Source organism: Onychostoma macrolepis, chromosome 18, assembly GCF_012432095.1.
Source record: "Onychostoma macrolepis isolate SWU-2019 chromosome 18, ASM1243209v1, whole genome shotgun sequence".
NCBI classification, from domain to species: Eukaryota; Metazoa; Chordata; class Actinopteri; order Cypriniformes; family Cyprinidae; genus Onychostoma; species Onychostoma macrolepis.
Genome location: NC_081172.1, coordinates 20,545,215 through 20,569,693, shown reverse-complemented (window position 1 = coordinate 20,569,693; position 24,479 = coordinate 20,545,215). Strand labels below are relative to the sequence as shown.

The window sequence follows — 24,479 nt, the reverse complement described above, 5'->3', positions numbered from 1 at the left end:
GGGGTCGCTCTTGGGAGCCCAAACACCTCTGACATCTTTGAGAAAAGGCCAATGAAATTGGGTGTGCAGAATTTGCATAGCTGGCCACACCCGGATATCCAGGTATAAATAAGCTAGCGTAGCATCTGCTCACTTGTTCTGTTTTTCGGAGCTGATGCAGCGTCTCTTCGTGAGAAGCAGCACTCATTCACCTCTTGATTTCCTCGTCATTGGATCTACGGCACAGGTAGCGGTCTCTCCCTTTCATACACAGATAAGTGTCGTGAGAGTACCCCTGGGTGCTTCAGTGGCGAGCTTTACGAGCAAATTTCTTCTAAAAGCAATTTCTCTAAAAGAGCTGCACGGGTGGAATTATGCGTGTCGACAAACATACCTTTCCATCCGTGTCCTTCTGGTGCAGGTTCACATCTCTCCTAAACGACCGGCGTGAGTGCTGTGTTCAGTGCTGGGTTATGCTCACGCTGAAACAGCGCTCGTAGATGGTTTATGTCCCGCTTGCGAGGACACGACCAGAAGCGCATTGTTAAAAAAAGAAGGTCTACACGAGGGTAGTCCAGACCCAGAGGTGTTGCAGGAACTGTGCTCGACAACTGACTATGCCCTCTGTTCTATGAAGTCACGGCGCAGGCTCTGGGTAGGGCGATGTTTACACTTGTGGTCCAGAAGTGCCACTTGTGGCTCAATTTAGCTGGGATGCAGGATGCTGAGAAAGTTCGCTTTCTTGATTCCCCCAATTCACAGGTTGGTCTCTTGGCGACATCATGGAAGAATTTGCTCAGCAGTTCTCCACGATTAGGAAGCAGACGGCGTCTGCTCATCGCCAGAGACACCCCTTTGCGAAGACTGCCGAGGCCCCGCAATAGCCTGGGCCTGCAGTCAAGACCAATTAATGATCTAATTCTCACAGGAAGGTGGCACCACCAGCTCGGTAACAGGATACCAAGTACCCTTGTAAGGCTACAAGGCGCTCCTGTGATGGGCAGCCCAGGAAGGAGGGATTATCTGACCAGCTCGGGTCTACATCCGTTGGGGGGACGGGAGGTGGATCTGGCTTTACACTGGCCATCTGCCAGTCGATTCCTTCTTCTCTGGGTCACACACACAGTGTTATTGGCCCTCCCATGTGCGAGGGCCAAACGCTGACACCATGCATCAGAACCTGCTTGGACACAGACACTGTGCCCTCACGTTCAGATGCAGGAAATCTGTCACCTAGCCCACTTGATACATGCTGGCGAACTCATGTTCCCTCATCCGTCGGTGGCGCATGTGACAGGTACCATGGACAAGGTACGGTGTGTGTTACAGGAGGTTTCACCTCCTACCACTGTACCTTCCACTCTGATCAGCCACAGCAACCCTGCCCAAGGTACATCGAAACTGGTTCCCCTGAGACCATTGGCAGAGTATCTGGATGCTTGGCTAAGCCTCTCCAATCCCTCACGATGGCTTCTCAAAACCATTCGATTTGGCTATGCGATTCAGTTCGCCAGGCAGCCGCCCAAGTACAGAGGCATTCTGTTCACCTCAGTTCGAGGCGAGAATGCTTCTGTCTTTCAGGCAGAGGTTGCAACCTTTCTCCAGAAGGGTGCAGTCGAGCCTGTCCTCCTAGCCGAGATGAAGAGGGGATTTTACAGCCCGTACTTCATTGTATCCAAGAAAGGCGGAGGGATCAGACCGATCCTAGATTTGAGGGTTCTGAATCGCACCCTTTACAAGCTTCCGTTCAGAATGTTAACCCTCAAGCACATATTAACATGTGCCAGAAATCAGGATTGGTTCGTGGCAAAAGACCTGAAGGATGCGTACTTTCATGTCTCAATCATACCAAGGCACAAACCGTTTCTTTGGTTTGCCTTCGAGGGACGAGCATATCAGTACAGAGTCCTTCCCTTCCCTGGGACTTTGGGTTAACTGGGAAAAGAGCAAACTCTCCCCTGTGCAGTATATCTCTTTTCTCGGTGTAGAACTGGACTCGGTTACGATGTCGGCTCTCAAGCGGAAAACAGCGGTCCCTCTCAAAGATTTTCAGAGGCTCCTGGGGCATATGGCATCCTCAGCCGCGGTCACGCCATTGGATCTGATGCATATGAGACCGCTTCAGCACTGGTTTCGTATCCGGGACCCGAGATGGACATGGCGCAACGGCTCACACCGTCGTGTCGCCGTGCAATCATCCCTTGGGAGGACATTTCTTTTCTACGGGCAGGAGTGCCCTTAGAGCAAGTGTCCAGATGCATTGTTGTTACAACAGATGCTTCCAAGACAGGCTGGGGCGCCGTGTGAGAGAGTTGGGAGACGAGTGGTGAGTAAGTGGGTCAAGTGCAAATGACAAACACCTGTGTCTTGTTCCAGTAAGTGGCGTGGAGAGACAGCATAAAGGGACCTGGGAAGGACATAGAGGGAGAGAGAGACAGACTGCTGACTGTGCGGGCTTGGAACCCATTATTGCTCGGGAGAGCCCAACTTTATATTGCGTATGCATCGTGTTATATTGAGTGCTGGTAGCGCGACTTTTTGTTTGTGCACTGTAAAAAAGTATTTCGCAGTTTAGTTGTTTCAGTTAATGTTTTTAAGTTGACTCAAATTGCAGTTTATTAATTTGTTCATTCAACTTAAAATTTTACATTTTCACTGTCTCAACTAGTTTGTAAGTTGACAAAACTAGCCATTTGCCCCCTCAACTTAAAAAAATGTGTTGAATCAATTTAATAACGATATCACGTCACTTATCGCGAGATCTTGTGAAGACTTGAAAGAAGACGTTCGTCAGCCATCTTGATGAGCTTCTCCACCGAGCTTGAAAATGTTTTCAAACCAACACTTTTGGTAAGTAAATATTTGTATTAATTGGTTTAACATGTGTACAATTACATATGTTGTCTAAGAATAGTACAAGTATGGTTTAAAGCATCATAGTTTGTAGTTAAATGGATACCAGCATTAGTTTCGCGACACTCGTCTTAAGCCTCAAAATACACGCGGTTCCACAGTATTTTTCATATAATTATTAAACTAAATATTCTCCCATGTGGTACTGAGCTAAACTTATCTGGAGAATATACTGTTTGGTATGTATTATTTGAGCCCAGTGCTGCATTAGAGACCGTTCAAACAGAGCACGAGACGGAGCGCAACGAACAACTGTGTGGATTTAGAACGGCGGGAATTTAAAAAGATAACCTTATGAACGATTAAAATTAGAGGAAATAAACAAGATTACTGCTCAAACTGTCATTTTTCTGCACGTTATAAGTGAAACGAATGAGCACCTCTTAGAGTTCGTTTGGAGAGCGTGCATTTGCCTGACATAATCTTGGTTCAGATGAGGTTCAAACTCTTCTTTCAGTTAATTTATTGAAGTGCCTCACCAGAACCATGGCAACGCTGCGTGAATATACGGTCGGTATAAGGTTTGAAAAGTAATAATGGCATATATCTTGTATAAAAAGCCCTGTGATAAGGATAATCACAAATGTGTAAAATTAGCTTTTCTGATGTTTTGTTCTAATTTCCTGTGTTATGTAATTTAAAAGCCTTTTCCGGATTGTAAAATATGGTTTTGGTAATTGAAACGTAAACTAGCATTGACATTTGACTTTGTCAAGATTATTTATTTTTGTTTATAGTGTTGTTTTAACATGTTTCTGAATTTTCCATGTTTATGATATTCTGGAATGATATGATGATATTCCATCAAAGTGCTATGCAGACACAATGGGAATGACTGTCACATTGTAGAGCTTGGACAAATTGTAAATAAATTTATTTACTTTATAAGTGCACATATTTATTGGAGTCTGTGACTGTTAATATTGTAAGGCATATTTTAACGCTTCCCTTTGTTTTTATTAAAGCACACAGGTTCTCAAGAGGAATTCATCAAGGACAAGTCTTTTGGCATTATAGTTGTTGTGGGTGACCAAAATGAGCACCATCAGACTGCAGTGATGTGGTCCCGGTAATAAAAGAAGAAATCTTGTTTAACTGCAGTTGTAACACGTAAGATTTCAATATAGTACACAGCACTTACTATGTCATGATACACAATGTCACAATACTAAAATAAAGCCAATATAGTGTTAAAGGGATAGTTCACCCTAAAATGAAAATTTGCAAGGTGTAGGTGACTTTTTTTCTTTTCTTTTTTTTCTTTCAGTAGAACATTTTTGGCTGAAATTGGTACTTGGTGATTCATAAAATGTAATTTTTAATGTCATTTTACATTAGATTTTATTTATTTTAGTTTTTTCTGTAATTCTGTCATTTCTATATTCTGCATTTCTGTTCTCTCTATCTCTCTCTCTCTCTATATATATATATATATATATTAGTATTTACAAGCGTTCAGTATTGTGTTGTGTATTTCTACTAAGAGTTGTGTTAGTTGTTTGTGCATTTTGCAGGTAAAAATTGTTTCTGCATGTTTTAACCATTACCATGCATCAGTGGCAGGAAACTTTTTAAACACAGAGTAACTGAAATGTAATTTTATAGGGGATTCATGTTTAAAGGTTATTTCACGGTTAAAGGGATAGTTCACCCAAAAATAAAAATTCTCTTTAATTACTTGTCCTCATGTTGTTCCAAACCTATAAGACCTTCAAGATCTTAAGGTAAAGGTAGTAAAGATATCGTTAAAATAGGTGCACACCAAAAGTACTATAGTGTTAAAGCACCCTTATATTCTTGAAATAGCAGTACTTGTTGCAGTTGGTCTGATACGCCTAGCCATGCTCATGTAATTTGCAACTTTTGTTTAAAAATTTTTTTTACTTGGCCTCTTTATTTCTGCTTGTTGTTATTGAATATTTTTAACAATGTATTACTGTAGTTGAAGTAATGTACAGTAGTACATTTTTATAAATGTAAAGAATTTCTTCTTTTGTTGTTTTTTTTTCAGCCATCTCATGAATTGAGATGACATGGGCATCTTGATTGTGACTGAGGGGGAGCAATGGGAGGTGCTTCCAAAATAAACCAATGACGTTGCTATCATTTTGGAAGAGTGTCTTGTTGCCATTGATTTATGTGGCGTCCCGAAAGCATTTGTGCTCCTGATGGGTCTTCTTTACATTAACAAAACACAGTACAGTTCTGATGTTCTCAAAACTTTGCACGAACATTGGTGGGAGCAGCTGTTCTTCACGTGTGTACGGGCTACGAAACATGCTACTCTACAAAAAGTAGGCTTTTTGGTTGGTTTTTGCACTTTGTTCAACACACATTTTTTGTCATGTTATGGCATTTTTTAAATTTTGAATGCACTTTGATGCATGTTCTAACTTCTGACTTAGATTGAAATGGAAAATTTCAGAATTACTCATCTGTTCTTTTGATTAAATGTGCATTAGTGAAAGGAATGTAGATATTTACTGCAATTGTTCCAAAGAAATTAAATGTCAGTGTTCATCTATGTTTTTTAAAGATAGCATTATTGTGTTGAGAATTAAAACATCCTAAGTAGGATACTGTCAATTTTAAAATCAAATAAAATAGCATTCTGCATGTTCTTCAATGTCCATGAGCCATTTTTCTGAAGTACTGTTAGAAAATAGAAATTTGTTGTGTGGGCAAATTACATAGTTCAGCCAGTTGAATGAACTTAACATTACAAGTAAGATGAACTATTCTTGAAAAAGTTACCTGGCTGCCTTAAAAAAATAAGTTAACTCAACAAGATGCTTAGTTTAGCCAATTTGTATTTAGCTTGCACAACTTATAATTATAAGTTTATTCAACAAAATGCTTAGTTTAAACAACTAAACGTTTGTTGGTCTGACTAATTTTATGTTGTTTCAACTTAGATTTAGGTTAGCACAACTGTCTTGTCGGGCTAACTAAAAACTTGTTGGTTAGACAAAGTATAAAGTTGATTCAGCTTCACCTTTGTTAACCCAACTATTAATTATAGGTTTAAGGAACTCCAACATATGTTTAAACAACAAAAGTTTTTTTTAGCTTATTTAACACAACATTTTAAGGCAGCCAGGTTACAAATACAAGCTGACCTCTTCCTTCCTGATCATTGACTTTGTTACAGTTAACTATATTGTTAATGTCCACACAGCTGACAGCTTTACCTGTTGTAGTTTGTTCAAGTAGTGCACGAAATAGACACTGCTTTTCTGCACTTTTACTTGCACATCTCCGTCATCTCTCTCACGCAGCACAACTGAGCTGCTTTTAGCAGGTGTGCCATCAGCACTGCTGTTTTTTCCACTAAAACTTTGATCTGCATCCTCTCAGTTTATTACGTCAACATAGCAAATGATGTGATCACAAAACAAGTGGGAAAAAAGGCATTAAATGGCAATTTTTAAATCATAACATGTAAATTTATATAGTCACCAGTGGTGACCTCAGCAAAAATACGACTCACAAAATGACCGTTTTAGTCACAGTCTGGAGCCCTGATGTGATACTTTAAATTGAACTAAACTAAATTGATGTTACTGCAAACAGAACACAATGAGGTGGTTGTTTTGCAACAAGGTGGAGACAGTTCTTCATAACAGTATATGGCTGATGGGAAAAGTGACAGGTACAAGAAAATTAGTGGAAAAAAAGTAATCCCACACAAAGTGAGATGCAGAGAGATGTCATGGAAAATGAAGTGAAGGTGCAGTTAAAAAGGGAACCTTTCATTATTTAGCATGGCCCCAGCCAAAGGTTTGAAAGCTTTTTTTTTTTTTTTTTTTTAATGTGATGGCCATACAAAAAAATAGGGTTGTCTGTGGTTTCAGAATTTGTTGTGGGTGCATGGGATGGCCTGGATGAGTGTGAGATTTCCCTGCCTGAAATTTTATCCAAGTCCTGGGTCCCCCCACCCAAGACACAGAACAGACTGAAATTCCTTTGTTGCCCTATGTTCTACACAGAACTACACAGAGGCTGTCTTTTCCTTATGCACCTAAAATCATCTTAAAAGGACTTATGAGCAGCTAATCATTTCTATGCATAACTCCATATCATGTATGTAACCCACACAATTGACTATCATGTTATAATCACATATTGTGTATGTCTTTTTAATAACTATTGAATAGCTTAAGGACTCATATTTGGTATGTATGGGTTTGAAAAATCATGCTTTAAACGTTTCTTCTAATCAATTCTGTCAAATGTATTATAGTCTTGTTATAGAAATCATGTCCAAAATTATATTCTACAAGAGAGTTCAGACCATGTGACTGACAAGTTAACATGATTTATGGATTGAAAGGAGAAACAGGGCAACACCCCGAGCTAAGATAATATCTAATTGATCAACACACCAGTTGGGATGTGTCCAAAAGCAGAGTTTAAAAATTCAGGACACCATCAAACTTTCTTCTGCCTCTCTTCTCTTCTTTTTGCTTTTGCCTTTTGCCACGCGTTTAGACGCTGCTTTTTAGCGCTCTTTGAGCATGCTCTGGCCTACATGCCAGCTGCTACCACGATGAGAAGAAAAACCACCTAGTCTCGTTACATTTTATTCTTTTACTTTAATTTATTTTCTCGTTTCGTTAAGTTTGCCGCAAAGTCCAGCTCCGACTGCAACCGCCTCAAACTTCTACCAGACCAACTCCGCATCTTCAGCCAACGCCCAACCATTGGCTTCCCAAGGCTTCACTACGAACGACCACTGAACTGTCAGCCAATCAGCAACCTTGGGAAACCCCCTTTCTGCAACAACGACGACCAAAGGGAATCCCTTAACACAAAGGCAACGCAAGCAAGTACAAACTCCAGATTCTTGCTGAGTTGGTGCATTTAATATAAATTTTAGCCTCATTGAGAAACTCAATGCGAGGGTTAATTAAGTGATTGATGCTTGTTCAGGTCTATGCAATTGCACATATTGCTGTAAACTTGGGATTTCACATTTTCATTCTCTAAAGATGCTTCAAGCTCGGGCTGGGGCGCTCTGTACGAGGGCAATCCGGCATTCGGACTACATCCCCAGTTGGTTCAGATGATTTGGTCAGTCTTTGGCAAGGCAGAGGTAGATCTCTTCACCTCCAAAGACAACTGTCACTGCCCAATCCATTTCTCAATACAGCGGGATGTTCTGGCCCAACACCCGTCTGTATGCCTTCCCTCCAATCGCCCTGCTTCCTCAGGTTATCACGCAAGTCAGGGAAACAAAATGCTCTCTCCTCCTTGTGGCCCCGCTCTGGAGGAACCAAGTTTGGTTCCCGGAGATGATTCAGCTGCTGTCGGCAGCCCCATGGCCAATATCTCTGAGGAGAGACCTTTTCTTGCAAGCGCAGAACAGAATTTGGCACCCCCAGCAAGAGCCTCCATGTCTGGCCCCTCGATGGGAGCCTAGCCAGCTCCCCACGAGAGTCACTGATACCATTTTAGAGGCTAGAGCTCCATCTACAAGACGTCTCTACACCCTTAAGTGGTCAGTCTTCAGTGACTGGTGTTCAGTCATGAGCCAAGGGCCCAAAGACTGGGCTCGCGGAGCAGGCTGCTCTGTATCTGCTCATAGCATGGCGTGATTGGATGCTTTCCCCAAAAGCAAAGTGAAGAGAACGTTTGAAAGGGAACATTCTGGTTACTGACCGTAACCTCGGTTCCCAGAGATAAGGGAATATATATAGCTATATGCTGCATGTGAATCAATGACTGTCGTTTCAGTCAAATGATTCTGGTGAAATGACGCTCCGAGTCAACTTATATAGGGCTAAAGCACTATTGGTTTGTGCAGAAACACAAACGTAAACAAATCAGGCTTATATCAGGGTAAAACAGGAGCTAATTCCCATATGCAACACTCGTTCCCTTATCTCATGGAACCGAGGTTACGTCAGTAACCAGAGCATATGCTAACCTCTTTTGGCCTCTGTTCACACTCTAAACTGATCTGACAGGCAGTCATGCATATCTATTCATGCGGAGCAACATACAGCATTAGAAAATAGAAACACAACCCTAAACAGTCCTCTAGAGCAAATAATCATTTAAATGTGTTCCTCACCACTCTCAGAAGTCGTCTTTGCTCCTTGAAGGTGGCACAGCAGCCTAAAATCCCCGTTACCATAACAATCACCCCGGCCATGATGAGTATATAGGCAGAGACAGCATAAATCTTTGAGGACAGCAGACTGATGTAGTCGCTCTTCTCAACTAGCGTCCAGATGCCCACAGCCATCACTGCACCCCCTGCCAGCTGGAAAAAGATTCAAAGTCAATTGTCAAAGGGTATAGTCTTCTGCTGTCCAATTCTTGTACTTCCTACAGATTTCAGTCTGTCCTTGATGTTTTTCTTTGAGAAAAATGGCTTCCTTGCTGTCCTTGTTGACAGTGAACAGTGAAATTTGAGTTTTTTTCCTTCTTTTTTGGCCAATGAAGCTTGTTGCAATTATTATTATTAAATATTTTTTGCAACGCATCTTATCAATCTGAAGAATAATCTATAAACAATGTGAATTAACACCCCAACAACTGAAGCAGCAAACTTTGCAAAAAACTCACTGCCAATACTTCTGGCTATGGCTGTAATCCATCGTTTCTCAAAGTGTGGTGTGCGTCCCACTGGTGGGAATAGTGACATGACAAGTGGGGCGCAACAAATGGGAGGAAATTTGGACATTTTTGTGCCAATCTCTATTACCGGTAATTCCTTTGTTTTGTTTTGATTGTATGGTTAATAAATAATGACATATTTAAATGTAAGCCTTACTTAAAAAAAAAACATCAGACTGCGAGGAAAATGTCACGTGGAACCATAGTAGCCTACGAGAATGATTTACCGTCGGAATGTTAATTGAAGTGGAACAGAATGATTTAACGTTGGAATGTTAATTGAAGCGTAACAAAAACGTCAATGTGGAGACCGCCTCTCCATATTAAAGTTTCTGTTCCACTTCAATTAACATTCCGACGTTAAATCATTCTCGTAGGCTACTATGGTTCCATGTGACATTTTCCTCGCAGTCTGATATTTTTAGTCTAATGATAAATATGCGATAGTGAATAAGATTATACATTTTTTGTCAATTTTGTTTGTTCTTTTTGCATGCAGTTTGCAAAGTGACAAAATGAAGCAAAGCACAACTAGTCCACACTTTTATTTTTTCTGTTTCTGAATTTGATGTTAGAGGCAAAATGCAAACACAATTGCATTATTATTATTAACTTTTGAACAAAGTCTTATTTCATGCAAGTGATAATGTAGGGTAAACGTACCTATTAAGCTCACGTACTCATTAAGCACACTTCCATTTTTGAGATCAGATTATAAAAGGAAAAAATGTATTATCCTATTTGATGTCTTAACCAATTGATGTGTTTGTTACTACATACCTCCTGTAATTTCAAGTCAATCAGATCACTGCACACTGAGATATGGGTCTCCATATGTTCACACTGTCTGGCGGCCATTTTGAAAGCGGTCTAAAAACTTTCACCAAAAGAGGAGCCCCTTAAATGTGCGTTTTTTAGATGTTTAAGCCTTTATTTTGGGTACGTTTCACTACTTATTGTAAAATTTAGATATTAATGTTCAGACATTTGCATATTATAACCTGGAACTTGGATGTGGGAAATAATTACATTAGATCCAAAAGATAGTTTTAGCAACATTTCTTCACAGGAATTACTGGCTTGTTCTTTACATCCACAATATTATAAATTTACAGTTTATTGCTGGTCTGTGGTTTTACAGTGCTGTAATTTTTAAAAATTCCATATTATTTTAAGGTGAGCTTAAAGGGTACACTACTATGAAAATCACACAGCTTCAGTGTGACATCAATAAGAAAAAGTATAATTTCATAGATATTGTTAATAGTTGTTCATATTAAAATATGTATGAACTTAATACATGACCTAGACTATTTATTTAGCACAAATACGGTTGTTTTAATAAATACTACATTAAATTTATTAAAAATTGTTGCTGCTCCAATTAAGCTCAGTGTGCTCTCTTTAAGCTCTTCCACAATGAACGTCTATGTAAATACTTAATAAACAGACTTTAAATATTAACTGATGGTTGTCACTTTAAGTTAAGTTAATCGATTTTCTATGGATTCTGTCAACTCAAATCTGCAGACTGGCTCTGATCTTTGGCATCAACTTTTCCAGACTGTACATCTGTGGAAAAATCGGGACAAAAATCGTGTAGTGTATTCCAGCCTTAAGAGACTACAGAGAAGTTGACATCCATTTAAACAGAGGTTTCATAATGAGGCTAGTTTCTGTGTTCATCCCCATGAATTAAATGTTTTATTGGTTTGTTTTAAATTATTTTTGAATGTGTTGCTTAGCTGAACGTGCACTAGTATAGATGTTGCAATGTGCTTAAATGACACTTCTTTATGAATATATAACTGATCAAATTGAATGCATTGTTGCTTGATTTTAGTGTTCTGTTTTTTTGTGATTGACTTTGTACCTTTAAAAAAAAAATTATATTTAAAAAAATATATTTTTACAATTATTCTTTAAAGATTTTCCTTAAAATAAACAAGAATTTTAAATAAAACATGATGTGAGCTTAATGGGAACAGGGGTGTGCTTAAAGGGTACAAAAATGTACCCATTAAGCACAGCCGGACTTTTTGAATTTAATGTACAGTATCACAAAAATTCTCACAAAAGTGAGTACACCCCTCACATTTCAGCAACAATTTTAGTTTATCTCCTCAAGGGACAATACTACACAAATTAAACTTGGATATATTTCAGGGTTGCTGCAGGATTTTTAAGCTCAAATTTAAGACTTTTTAAGACCTTTTTTAAGACCTGCACAAATAAAATTAATACCATATGAGCAGGGTAGGGCAATGTCTATGGTAAACTGTAAAATGAATGTAAAAAGCATGATTTACAGTTCAGATAGAAGTTTTCACGAAACAAAAAGTTTTATAAAATTATACACTTCACATTTCAGCCTTTAAACCATTTTTTTAAGAAAATGGATGTCAAAAGTATTAATTATATTAATTTAAACAATTATCAATAAATTATTATATGTGACCCTAGACCACAAAACCAGTCTTAAAGGAACACTCCACTTTTTTTGGAAATAGGCTCATTCTCCAACTCCCCCAGAGTTAATAAGTTGAGTTTTACCGTTTTTGAATCCATTCAGCCGATCTCCGGGTCTGGCGATAGCACTTTTAGCATAGCTTAGCATAGATCATTGAATCCGATTAGACCACTAGCATCGCGTTCAAAAATGACCAAAGAGTTTCGATATTTGTCCTATTTAAAACTTGACTCTTCTGTAGTTATATCGTGTACTAAGACCGGCGGAAAATGAAAAGTTGCGATTTTCTAGGCTGATATGATTAGGAACTATACTCTCATTCCGGCGTAATAATCAAGGAACTTTGCTGCCGTACCATGGCCGCAGCAGGCGCAGTGATATTACGCAGAGCCTGAAAGTAGTCCCCAGCTAGGTAACTAGTTATAATATAGCTGGGGACTACTTTCAGGCGCTGCGTAATATCACTGCGCCTGCTGCTGAATGGATTCAAAAACGGTAAAACTCAACTTATTAACTCTGGGGGAGTTGGAGAATGAGCCTATTTCCAAAAAAAGTGGAGTGTTCCTTTAAGTCGATGGGGTATATTTGTAGCAATAGCCAACAATACATTGTATGGGTCAAAATGATTGATTTTTCTTTTATGCCAAAAATCATTAGGACATTAAATAAAGATCATATTCCATGAAGATATTTTGTAAATTTCCTACTGTAAATATATCAAAAGTACATTTTTGATTAATAATATGCATTGCTAAGAACTTCATTTGGACAACTTTAAAGGCGATTTTGTCAATATTTAGATTTTTTTTGCACCCTCAGATTCCAGATTTTCAAATAGTTGTACCTTGGCCAAATGTTGTCCTATCATAACAAACCATACATCAATGGAAAGCTAATTTAGATGATGTATAAATCTCAATTTTGAAAAACACTTAAGACTGGTTTTGTGGTCCAGGGTCACATATTAATTAAATAACATACAAACACATTTTAGTGTTTAGATTTTTATAATGAATTATCTCCTTATCGATCCACCAGTTCACATTTACAGCTCTGTGTGTTTGCAGGGTAAAAACATGGGTCGATTTTTGCATTGGTCTGAACAAAAACAACCCAATGTTCCTGCAATACTGGAGGCTGCAGTTCTAGGACTGCATAGGACCCTATTTTTTGGGACAGCACCATCTATTCCAACAGAGGAGACCTGATTCAAAGAAACAAAGAAACAAAGAAACAAACAGATGCAAACAAACAGCACATCAGACGTGAAGCGCTGCAGCTAATTAACTGAAGTCTCGCACAGACACAAGTCTACTTTCCAAGAAAACTGAATTTTAAACCAGAATATATTGAATATTGAAATAAATTAGGTTAAATATTTCAAGAGGGTTACCAACGGGTATGTTTAGAGTTAGGAGTTGGTTAGGACAATAATTAAGTCTATAGAATTAAATAACTACATAATTCCTTAAAAATAATAATATACAGAATTGAATACCAAGTGCTATAAAATAGTATGAGCCACTAATATTTAGTCATTTAGCAGACTCTTTTATCCAAAGCGACTTATAAATGAGGACAATGGATGCAATCAACAAAAGAGCAATATGCAAGTGCTATAACAAGTCTCATTTAGCCTAACGCAGTACATGTAGCAAGAGATTTTTTTTTTATTATATAATAAACAAAAAGAAAGCATAGAATAGAAAAAGAATAGAGCAAGCTAGTGTTAGAGGCCTTTTTTGCTTTTGTTAATTGTATAATAAATAAAAAGAAAACAATACAAAAAGATTAGAAAAGCTAGTGTTAGTTTTTTTTTTTTTTTTTAAAGAATAGAATTAGAATAGAGATAGGTGTGACGTTCTTCATTCTCTCTCACATTCTTTTTGGCTCATTAAAAATTAATCTTGCTGCCACGTTCTGGATTAATTGTAAAGGTTTGATAGAACTGGCTGGAAGACCTGACAATACATACACGCAAAAAAATAAATAAATAAAATTAAATTAAAAAAAAAAAACAAACAAAAAAACTATAGGGTCCTAGAAATCCAGTTCTGAAACTACAGCCTCCGGCTACCCACAGTCACAACAGCCCTATTGAACATGCAGATGCATTCTCTGCCAGCAGGAGGTGCTTTCGAACGGTTTCCCCGGTAACGCCAGAACACAAAGCAACACAGCACCTGACTTTGAAACGTGCAGCACTCATATTTTATTTATAGCCTATTGAAGTTTAATCATCACATTAAGCTGTATTGCGATTCTGGTCTGTACCCAAATTTAAGACCTCTTGAAATCATAATTAAGACAATAAGACTTTTTATGACCTTAAATTTGATAAAGTAAATTTAAGACCTTTTAAGACTTTTTAAGGACCCGCGGGAACCCTGTATTTTAGAGTAGTCAATGTGCAGCTTGTATAGAGGTACAAATTTACTGTCCTCTAAATATAACTCAACATATAGCCATTATTGCCCAAATAACTGGCAACAAAAATGATTACACCCTAATTTAACATGTCAAAACTGTGTCCCAAGTGTCAATATTTTGTAGGGGCACCATTGTTATCTAGCACTGCCTTAATCCTCCTGGGCTTGGAATTCACCAGAGCTGTACAGGTTGTTGCTGGCATCCTCTTCCACTCCTCCACAAAGACATCACAGAGCTGCTGGATGTTAGACACATGGCTCTTCTCCACCTTTCGCTTGAGAATGCCCCACATGTGCTCAATAGGGTTCAGGTCTGGAGAAATACTTGGCCACTCCAGCATCAGCAAGGCAGTTGTCATCTTGACGGTGTGTTTAGGGTCATTATTATGTTGGAAAACTGCCATTCGGCCCAGTTTCTGAAGGGAGGGCATCACCTTCTGCTTTAGAATGTCACAGCACATGTTGGAATCCATGTTTCCCTCAAAGAACCGCAGCTCCCCAGTACCAGCAGCACTCATGCAGCCCCAGACCATAATGCTACCACCACCATGCTTGACTGTAGGCAAGAGACAATTTTCTTGGTACTCCTCACCAGGGCGTCACCACATATGCTGGACACCATCTGAGCCAAACAAGTTTACCTTAATCTCATCAGACCATAGGACATGGTTCCAGTAATTCATGCTCTTGGCCAGGTTGTCATCAGCAAACTGTTTGCAGGCTTTTTTGTGAGCCAGCTTCAGAAGAGGCTTCCTTCTGGGACGATGGCCATGCAAACTGACTTGTTGCAGTGTGCAGCGTATGGTCTGAGCACTGACAAGCTGACCTTCCACTTCTGCAACCTCTAAAGCAATGCTGGCAGCACTCATGCGTCTGTTTTTTGAAGCCAGCTTCTGCACCTGACGCACAGCACGAGGACCTAACTTCTTTGATCGACCCTTGCGAGGTCTGTTCCAAGTGAAACCAGTCTTGGAAAACCTCTGTATGACCCTGGCCACTGTACTGCAAGTCAGTTCCACGGTGTTACTGAACTTCTTATAGCTTAGGCCATCTTTGTGGAGAGCAACAATTGCCATTCTCATATCCTCAGAGAGTTCTTTGCCATGAGGTGCCATGTTGAACATCCAGTGGTCAGTATGAGAGAATTGTACTCAAAGCACCAAATTTTAACTGCTCTAAAACAAGATACACAAATTTGTATGGTCCTGTCAAGCAGACAAAAACATGAACATGATGAATAGGACATGTGGCTTTGCATGGTTAAACAACGTATAGCTGTTTTCACGTAGGGTGTACTCACTTTTGTTGCCAGCTTTTTTGACAATAATGGATGTATGTTGAGTTATTTTCAGAGGACAGTAAATCTTTACTGCTATACAAGTTGCACATTGACTACTCTAAAATATATCCAAGTTTCATTTCTATAGTATTGTCCCTTGAAAAGATATACTAAAATGATTGCCGAAATGTGAGTGGTTTACTCACTTTTGTGAGATACTGTATATCTGAATTTAAATGCTTTTGTCATTTAAAATAAAATTAAATATTTTTGTGTCAGATATTAATATTTTATTTTAACAACTTTTTGTACTGAAACCAATATCTTGTACACTAAGAATGTCTCAATGTAGATTTTGGTGAGCTTAATAGGTATGTTTACCTTGACTGCACTTTTATTTTCTCTATTTGAAAGTTTTTAATGCCGTTATTTAATGTTTTGTTTGTAAAATGTGATGTTAATAAAATACATTTTAACAGTTAAACTTAAAGCCTAGATTATTACCATTTTGTTGGGGCGATTGGGGACAGGTGGGGCTCAGAACCCTTCCCTACCTCCAAAGTGGGGAATGGCAGCAAAAGTTTGAGAAACACTGCTGTAGTCTACCATTGTTTCATTGAAAATAAATCCTAAATTAGATCAGGGCCCGTATGTATAAAACTTCTCAGAAATGCTCTTAAGAATAGTCTTAAGCTTTGAATTAAAGGGTTAGTTCACCCCGAAATGAAAATTGTCATTAATTAATCACCCTCATGTCGTTCCAGACCCTTACGACCTTCATTCATCTTCATAACACAAATTAAGATATTTTTGATGAAATCAGAGAGCTATCTGACCCTCCATAGACAGCAACACTACTGAAATGTTCCCAGGTCCAGAAACATAGTGAGTGAGTAATTAAACATGACGGTGAGTAATTAATGACAAAATTTTCATTTTGGGGTGAACTAACCCTTTAAGTGTCAAAACATTCTTAGTAAAAAGTACGACTTTTCTAAGAGTAGGAAACGTTTATAAAGAAGCTAAAGCAACTTTCAGTGAGATTGATGAGACACTGAGATATCTTAATATTTAAATGTATTTTTTAAATACTTTGCATTCTGAAAACTATCAAAAATTATTACTGATGCTTTGTTTTTGGTATGTCTCCTCGTTTACAGTTGGAGCAATGATGTTCCATCAACTCCAGGAAAGCCCACAATCCTCATAAAAGTGGCTTGTTTTTGCAATATGGTTTGGCGGTCAGTTGGAAAGTCAATAAACTGCCATATTGTAGTGGCCAAAGTGATATCCGGCCTAGGAAATTTGACATCTTCACCCTTAATTTAAAAAAAAAACAAAAAAAAACAATTGCTGCAAGATTTTGTAAGCATATTGCATTGCTTAGAGTCGGTTGTTTTATTTGTGATAATAATGCAATGAAACATGCCAAATTGTGCGGTCGTAATTTTTGGCCATGCTGTCATACAAATAAATTATGAACACATGCAAAAACAAGAGGACCAATGAAATGTAAATAACTTATATTGTAGTCAGTGTGCCAGTGTTGCCAATTTAGTGACTTCCTCACCCCTTTAGAGACTTTTTTTTCAAAAGCCTAGCAACAAAATCAATTTCTTAGACAAACCTTATCTACATTCCGAGACTATACCATGATGTCATAAAGGCGAGTTTACTGATGTACAGGTGCATCTCAATAAATTAGAATGTCGTGGAAAAGTTCATTTATTTCAGTAATTCAACTCAAATTTTGAAACTCGTGTATTAAATAAATTCAATGCACACAGACTGAAGTAGTTTAAAGGTCCCATGACATGCTGCTTTTTGGATGCTTTTATATAGGCCTAAGTGGTCCCTAATACTGGATCTGAGGTCTGTTTCCTGAAATTTCAGCCACTATGAGCCAGTCCCACAATGAGCTTTCCTTAGGACGTGCCATTCTGTGTCTGTAGCTTTAAGGATGAGAGAGGTGGGGCAAGGTGGAGGGTGGGGGTGTGGCCTTAACCAGCTTGCGCTACCATGCGCTAATGTTGACAGTGGATGTATCGCAATGGCTCATAGACACGCAGTCATTCAAGCTTTTCACTTTGACCCAGAATCTGATCCGGATGGATAAGCACCGGATGAAGAAGTTGCAACTCAGCGGCTACAGCAGGACGTCTCCGAATGGTTAGTTTAAAATATTGTGTCTGGATACGGTACTTTAGTTGGTTTGTTTATGTATGCTGTTTCAGTTATCATCATGTAGCTAATGCTAGCCATAGGCTCGGATGAAGGAACTAAAAAAATACTTTGGTGTTCATTTGTACATCCAAATTCTGAGCAACTGCCATGCTTTGCTCGTTTGCAAGCCATGATGTCTCTCGAGGAAAAAAAAATATTGCGCTCGCGTCGCACGGTAGTAGCTCATTTTCTCATGGGCGGGCAAAGCAGAGAAAGGGGAGGTAACCTTTCTCCGTATGACGACATAAAGGGAAGATTCCAGATTGGGCCATCTGAGCTTTCATTTTCTCAAAGGCGAAGCAGGATACACAGGGCTCGGTTTACACCTATCGCCATTTCTAGCCACTGGGGGACCATAGGCAGGCTAGGGGAACTCATATTAATGTTAAAAAACCTCATAAAGTGAAATTTTCATGCCATGGGACCTTTAAGTCTTTGGTTCTTTTAATTGTGATTTTGGCTCACATTTAACAAAAACCCACCAATTCACTCAATCTCAACAAATTAGAATATGGTGACATGCTAATCAGCTAATCAACTCAAAACACCAGCAAAGGTTTCCTGAGCCTTCAAAATGGTCTCTAAGTTTGGTTCACTAGGCTACACAATCATGGGGAAGACAGCTGATCTGACAGTTGTCCAGAAGACAATCATTGACACCCTTCACAAGGAGGGTAAACCACAAACATTCATTGCCAAAGAAGCTGGCTGTTCACAGAGTGCTATATCCAAGCATGTTAACACAAAGTTGAGTGGAAGGAAAAAGTGTGGAAAAAAAAGATGCACAACCAACCGAGAGAACCGCAGCCTTATGAGGATTGTCAAACAAAATCGATTCAAGAATTTGGGTGAACTTCACAAGGAATGGACTGAGGCTGGGGTCAAGGCATCAAGAGCCACCACACACAGACGTGTCAAGGAATTTGGCTACAGTTGTCGTATTCCTCTTGTTAAGCCACTCCTGAACCACAGACCACGTCAGAGGCTTCTTACCTGGACTAAGGAGAAGACAAACTGGACTGTTGCCCAGTGGTCCAAAGTCTTCTTTTCAGATGAGAGCAAGTTTTGTGTTTAATTTGGGAACCAAGGTCCTAGAGTCTGGAGGAAGGGTGGAGAAGCTCATAGCCCAAGTTGCTTGAAGTCCAGTGTTAAGTTTCCACAGTCTGTGATGATTTGGGGTGCAATGTCATTTGCTGGTGTTGGTCCACTGTGTTTTTTGAAAACCAAAGTGACTGCACCCGTTTACTAAGACATTTTGGAGCACTTCATGCTTCCTTCTGCTGACCAGCTTTTTGAAGATGCTGATTTCATTTTCCAGCAGGATTTGGCACCTGCCCACACTGCCAAAAGCACCAAAAGTTGGTTAAATGACCATGGTGTTGGTGTGCTTGACTGGCCAGCAAACTCACCAGACCTGAACCCCATAGAGAATCTATGAGGTATTGTCAAGAGCAAAATGAGAAACAAGAGACCAAAAAATGCAGATGAGCTGAAGGCCACTGTCAAAGAAACCTGGGCTTCCATACCACCTCAGCAGTGCCACAAACTGATCACCTCCATGCCATGCCGAATTAAGGCAGTAATTAAAGCAAAAGGAGCTCCTACCAAGTATTGAGTACATATACAGTAAATGAACATACTTTCCAGAAGGCCAACAATGCACTAAAAATGTTTTTTTTTTTTTATTGGTCTTATGAAGTATTCTAATTTGTTGAGATGAATTGGTGGGTTTTTGTTAAATGTGAGCCAAAATCATCACAATTAAAAGAACCAAAGACTTAAACTACTTCAGTCTGTGTGCACTGAATTTATTTAATACACGAGTTTCACAATTTGAGTTGAATTACTGAAATAAATTAACTTTTAATTTATTGAGATGCACCTGTATAAAATCAGTAGAGGATTAAATAATTTTTTTCCCCACTGTAGCTAAAACTGGTCACTTAATGTTGCTAGATGACTTCATAAAGGTGAGTTCACTGATCTATATTTATATAGATCAGTGAACTCACCATTATGATATCATGGGAGAGTCTCGGAATGTAGATAAGGTTTGTCCAAGAAATTGATTTTGTTGCTAGGCTTTTGAAAAAAGTCTCTAAAGGGGTGAGGAAGTCACTAAATCTAGTGACAAAATCACTAAATTGGCAACATTGGCACACTGACTACAACATAAGTTATTTACATTTCATTGGTCCTCTTGTTTTTGCATGTGTTCATAATTTATTTGTATGACAGCATGGCCAAAAATTATGACCGCACAATTTGGCATGTTTCATTGCATTATCATCACAAATAAAACAACTTTTTTAAATTGAGGGTAAAGATGTCAAATTTCCTATGCCGGACATCACTTTGGCCACTATATGGCAGTTTATTGACTTTCCAACTGACCGCCAAACCATATTGCAAAAACAAGCCACTTTTATGAGGATTGTGGGCTTTCCTGGAGTTGATGGAACATCATTGCTCCAACTGTAAATGAGGAGACATACCAAAAACAAAGCATCAGTAATAATTTTTGATAGTTTTGCAGAATGCAAAGTATTTAAAAAAAATACATTTAAATATTAAAATATCTCAGTGTCTTAATTAAATGATTTTTATTGTAGTTACATTAAATTATTGGTGTTGTGCTGCTGTGACTTTACATGAGCAGGCTCACTATTGACTGATTCAGAGGTTGAGGTCAGCCATTTTGTGTTGACATCATTGTAGTCTTTAGTTCACAACACTTAAGTGTTACATCAGTCTTAGACTTCACTGAAAGTTGCTTTTAGCTTCTTTATAAAAGTCTCCTACTCTCAGAAAAGTCCTACTTTTTACTAAAATCTTTTGACACTTAAGTCAAAGCTTAAGACTATTCTTCAGAGCATTTCTGAGAAGTTTTATACATACGGGCCCAGCTGCTGTTAGTCACAAAAACTGATTTGTAGAAATGGAGCAAGAGGTATGATTATCAGGACCAGTGTATATGTGGAAAAGCTGATCAAGCATGTAAGAGTAGGGCTGGGTATCATTTAAAAATTTTCGTTATCGATATCAATACCGATACCTTGAGTTCGATACCGGCTCCTGAACTATACTTTTTTCAATACCAATTTTATGAAATCAGTTTTAACAAGAATACATTATCTCAAAAAAACTTTGGTGTTATTTTTCAAGCTTGTTGAGATTTATACAGACTCAAAGCCTCATCTCCTGAGCTACTGCACAAAGGAACAAAATATATCCAACAATAAATCAGTGCAAATAATTTTAATAAAGTTCAAATAGTTTTCAGTGTACACATCTGTTAGGCTACATTTACACTAGTGCGTGTTCGTTTTAAAACGCATAGATCAGACAGAATAATTTTTCTATTCATTTATTCTAGGTTGTTAAAGACTTCAAGAAATTGAAAATCTTTATCCACTTTCATAAGTGGATGTTTTATTTTCTTTCACCATATGTTTTATTGTTATTAAATTCTGGTGTAGTATGTCTAATTATTTGAATGCATAAAAACTTAGTTTATTCAAATTTATTCTTAAAATAGCCTTATGAAATGCTTTATTTTACCTCAGAAATTCTGTGTTCTGGTTTTCAAATGACGGCGTAAAACATTCATTTCATTTATCTTTAAATTATTGAAAATCAAAGTTTATTTATTTATTTTGGCAAACAAAGGGGGTTTACTATTAAAATTAAAACATGGAAGAAATGTGTGATCATTACTTAAAAAAAATAAAGTTTTAATAATTTTAATAGTAGCCTAGTAGTAGCAGTATGTACATTCTGCTGAACAATAGTAATGTATTTCTGCCGCAGTGTCTTCCAAGTTAAACCAAACTTTTATTTTGATGGGTTGCTGTGAATACCTTACAGTTCTGTGTGTATATGATTTGACGCTAGTTTTACTCAAATCAAACAGTAAAATGCTCATGAAGTGACTCTCAGAGCACTTCTGGAGATGTTGTTCATGTGTTTATGTCCTCATTTAGTGAGATGGCAGACGCTGAAATCACCATGAGCGTCACGCACGCTTCAGTCTGCGTGTAGTAAACAAAATCGCGCGATATAGAGAGCAGACTGCTCCGTACGCTTTCGAATCGTTCTCGCGGATGTCAAACACTGATCAAGCTGTGCCGCATCGCTTCTAGTCGAACACACCTAGTGCTGCAGGCTTATTGGCTCACTGACGTTGATGAGATTAACCCCTTAGGTATCGAAATTTGGTACCAAACGACAAGACGTTTTTCGATACTCGATGGTATCGAGGTAATTTGGTGCCTAAAAAGTATCAAACTCGATACCCAACCCTATGTAAGAGTATATAACTGAGCATCAGTTTACTCTTGGGTTGTGTTGCGCCACACCCAGTATAGACAGAATCACTAGCCGCATTTCCACTGTTGGGCCAAAAGCAGGCGTGCTAGTGCATGCCATGTCCAGTCGCGTTTCCACTGTCACTTCCAGGGCTTGATTGTGCCTCTTCGGTACTTCTTCGGAGCCAATGGCCAGGGTTTTTTGGCCCGACAAAAACCTTGGGCCAAAGTGCGCCAGCTGGGGCTAGAGGAGTGTCTGGAGAGTGCCAGCTCGCGGATGATTTCATAAAGTTAACAGCTATAACGCCAACATTAAAGACTTTTTAAATAATTTTAGCTCAAAACTCACTTTCAGACAGCAGCGAGTGCTTGAAATAACGTGATCTGATCTGGATTATGATCACCATACAAGGCAGAAATATTTATAAGCGATGCAAAAGACGCACACTAGCCATTAACGTTACCATAGTAAACATGGTAAATATGACCGCTTGAAGAAATCAGACGTCAGCTTTTCATTCTCTATCACACTCTTGTATTTATTTAGCAACATATTTTATCTGTCATAAGTCTCGTCTTATCTACGCTCCGCGTATGTCATAAAAATATAATAATGTTTTTTGTTCGGGAACTCCTCTGCTACTCAGGTCGTATTTTTGATGGAAAAAAAAAATAGAAATGATCATTCTAAATGTGATGTATACTGTGACTATAATATAAATAAACAGAAACAGACTCGACTGAATAAGTAGGGTATTTGTCCTCTTTCTATTGTGAAATAGCGGTTCATACTGCTTTAGTCACCATGTGACTAATTTTCAAAATGAATTCATTATGATCAACGTATCGCTTATTATTGTAAATATTGATGCTTTTGGATTTAAATCTTTAACAAAACATGCAAACAAACGACCATTTTTATCATGTTTGTTTTGTGATCGCACTAGTTCCAGTGACTTATTTCTTATTAGTTTTCTGATAACTTCTCTTTGTTGGTGAAATGATGGGGTTGCGTGATGTTGTTCCTGAGAGGTGTGTAAAGGGCGGGTTTTAGTGAAGCTCAGCACAGCGCAGATTCTGGGCCCACAGTGGAAACGCATCGTGATTTTTGACTCGGTGCTATAGGTCTGAGGCTATTAGCCCCGCCCAGCCCGTTTCAAGCACTGGCTCACACTAGCCCGACAGTGGAAAAGTGGCTACTGATTTTAATGGGTTCTGTTGTCTTTGTTGTCTTTAATGGGTTCTGCTGTCGCTAACATCTTAGTACTTGATTTTATGTACTTTGTCCAACACTGAAAGACACTGAATTATACGCAAATTAATCAGCTTTTCTGCATATACTGGCCCTGATAATCATAAAATACACTTACTGCTTGCTCAATTTCTCCAAATCAGTTTTTGTGAATGAATCAATGGCTTGCTCTGCCTTTTGCTTTGGTCTTCAACAACACCCACTTACACCACCTGTTTGTGAGGCTGACTAACAGCAGATGGAGAATATGTATCAGTATTTTACTGCTATTCTTGCAAATCCAATATTCAGCCAAATTTGAACCACTGAACTTGTGGAAGTGAATCTGTAAAGCAAAATAAAATGGTCTGAAAACTGGCTGATGAATATTAAAGGTGATATTTAGAATTTAGTCTGGAAGGTGAATGTTGATTATTGACTCACCGATAATGTGTGTTTCACACTGAAAGTGCATTGAATGTGTTCGAAGATAATAGAAGCTACTGCTAATGCTGGGTACACACTAAAAATTTTAAAATCTTATAAGATCTTCAAAATGAGGACAAAAAAATCCTACATTTAAACGTTTTGCTCCTATAGTGTGTGGTGTCCTCGGGGTTCCCCCCACACATCAGGGTTTCTGATGTTGAATATTTACAATTCGCGATTGGGGCGCCTCCGATGTTCTTCCGAGCGGATTCAGTCACTCTTAACACACCTCACACCACAGGAAAATCTAATAAAATAATCTTTAGAACCACCAAGATAATCGGGAGATTACCTAGGATTGTCGGAAGGGGAGAAATTGGCCCAAAATCAGCTCGATTATCTTGTGATGTGTACCCAGCATAACTGAGATGAAAAAGTAAACTTGAGTTATGCCTTGCTTACATATACTTTTAAATAGACCATCAGATGTAACAGATACCAACCCAAAAAAGGAAATTGAAGGTGAAGAGCAGGTATTTTAAGCAAATGGTCCCGCATGTTTCATTCTTCTCTTTATTTGCCCCCATCTGATGAA

The 24,479-nt window shown here is 38.6% G+C and overlaps 1 protein-coding gene across 3 annotated transcripts in view; it reads right to left on the bottom strand.

Annotated features, from left to right (window-relative positions):
- cd151l (CD151 antigen, like) overlaps positions 1-24,479 on the bottom strand; it is a 47,979-nt gene that overhangs the window by 22,256 nt on the left and 1,244 nt on the right. The window contains exons 2-3 of one of the 3 annotated variants that reach the window (XM_058752264.1): positions 24,388-24,471; positions 8,969-9,160 (exon numbers count right to left, since the gene is read on the bottom strand). In XM_058752264.1, the coding sequence (XP_058608247.1) occupies positions 8,969-9,160; positions 24,388-24,471 (276 nt within the window). The remainder of the gene's footprint in view (positions 1-8,968; positions 9,161-24,387; positions 24,472-24,479) is intronic. The other 2 variants (XM_058752266.1, XM_058752265.1) reach the window with 2 other exon arrangements.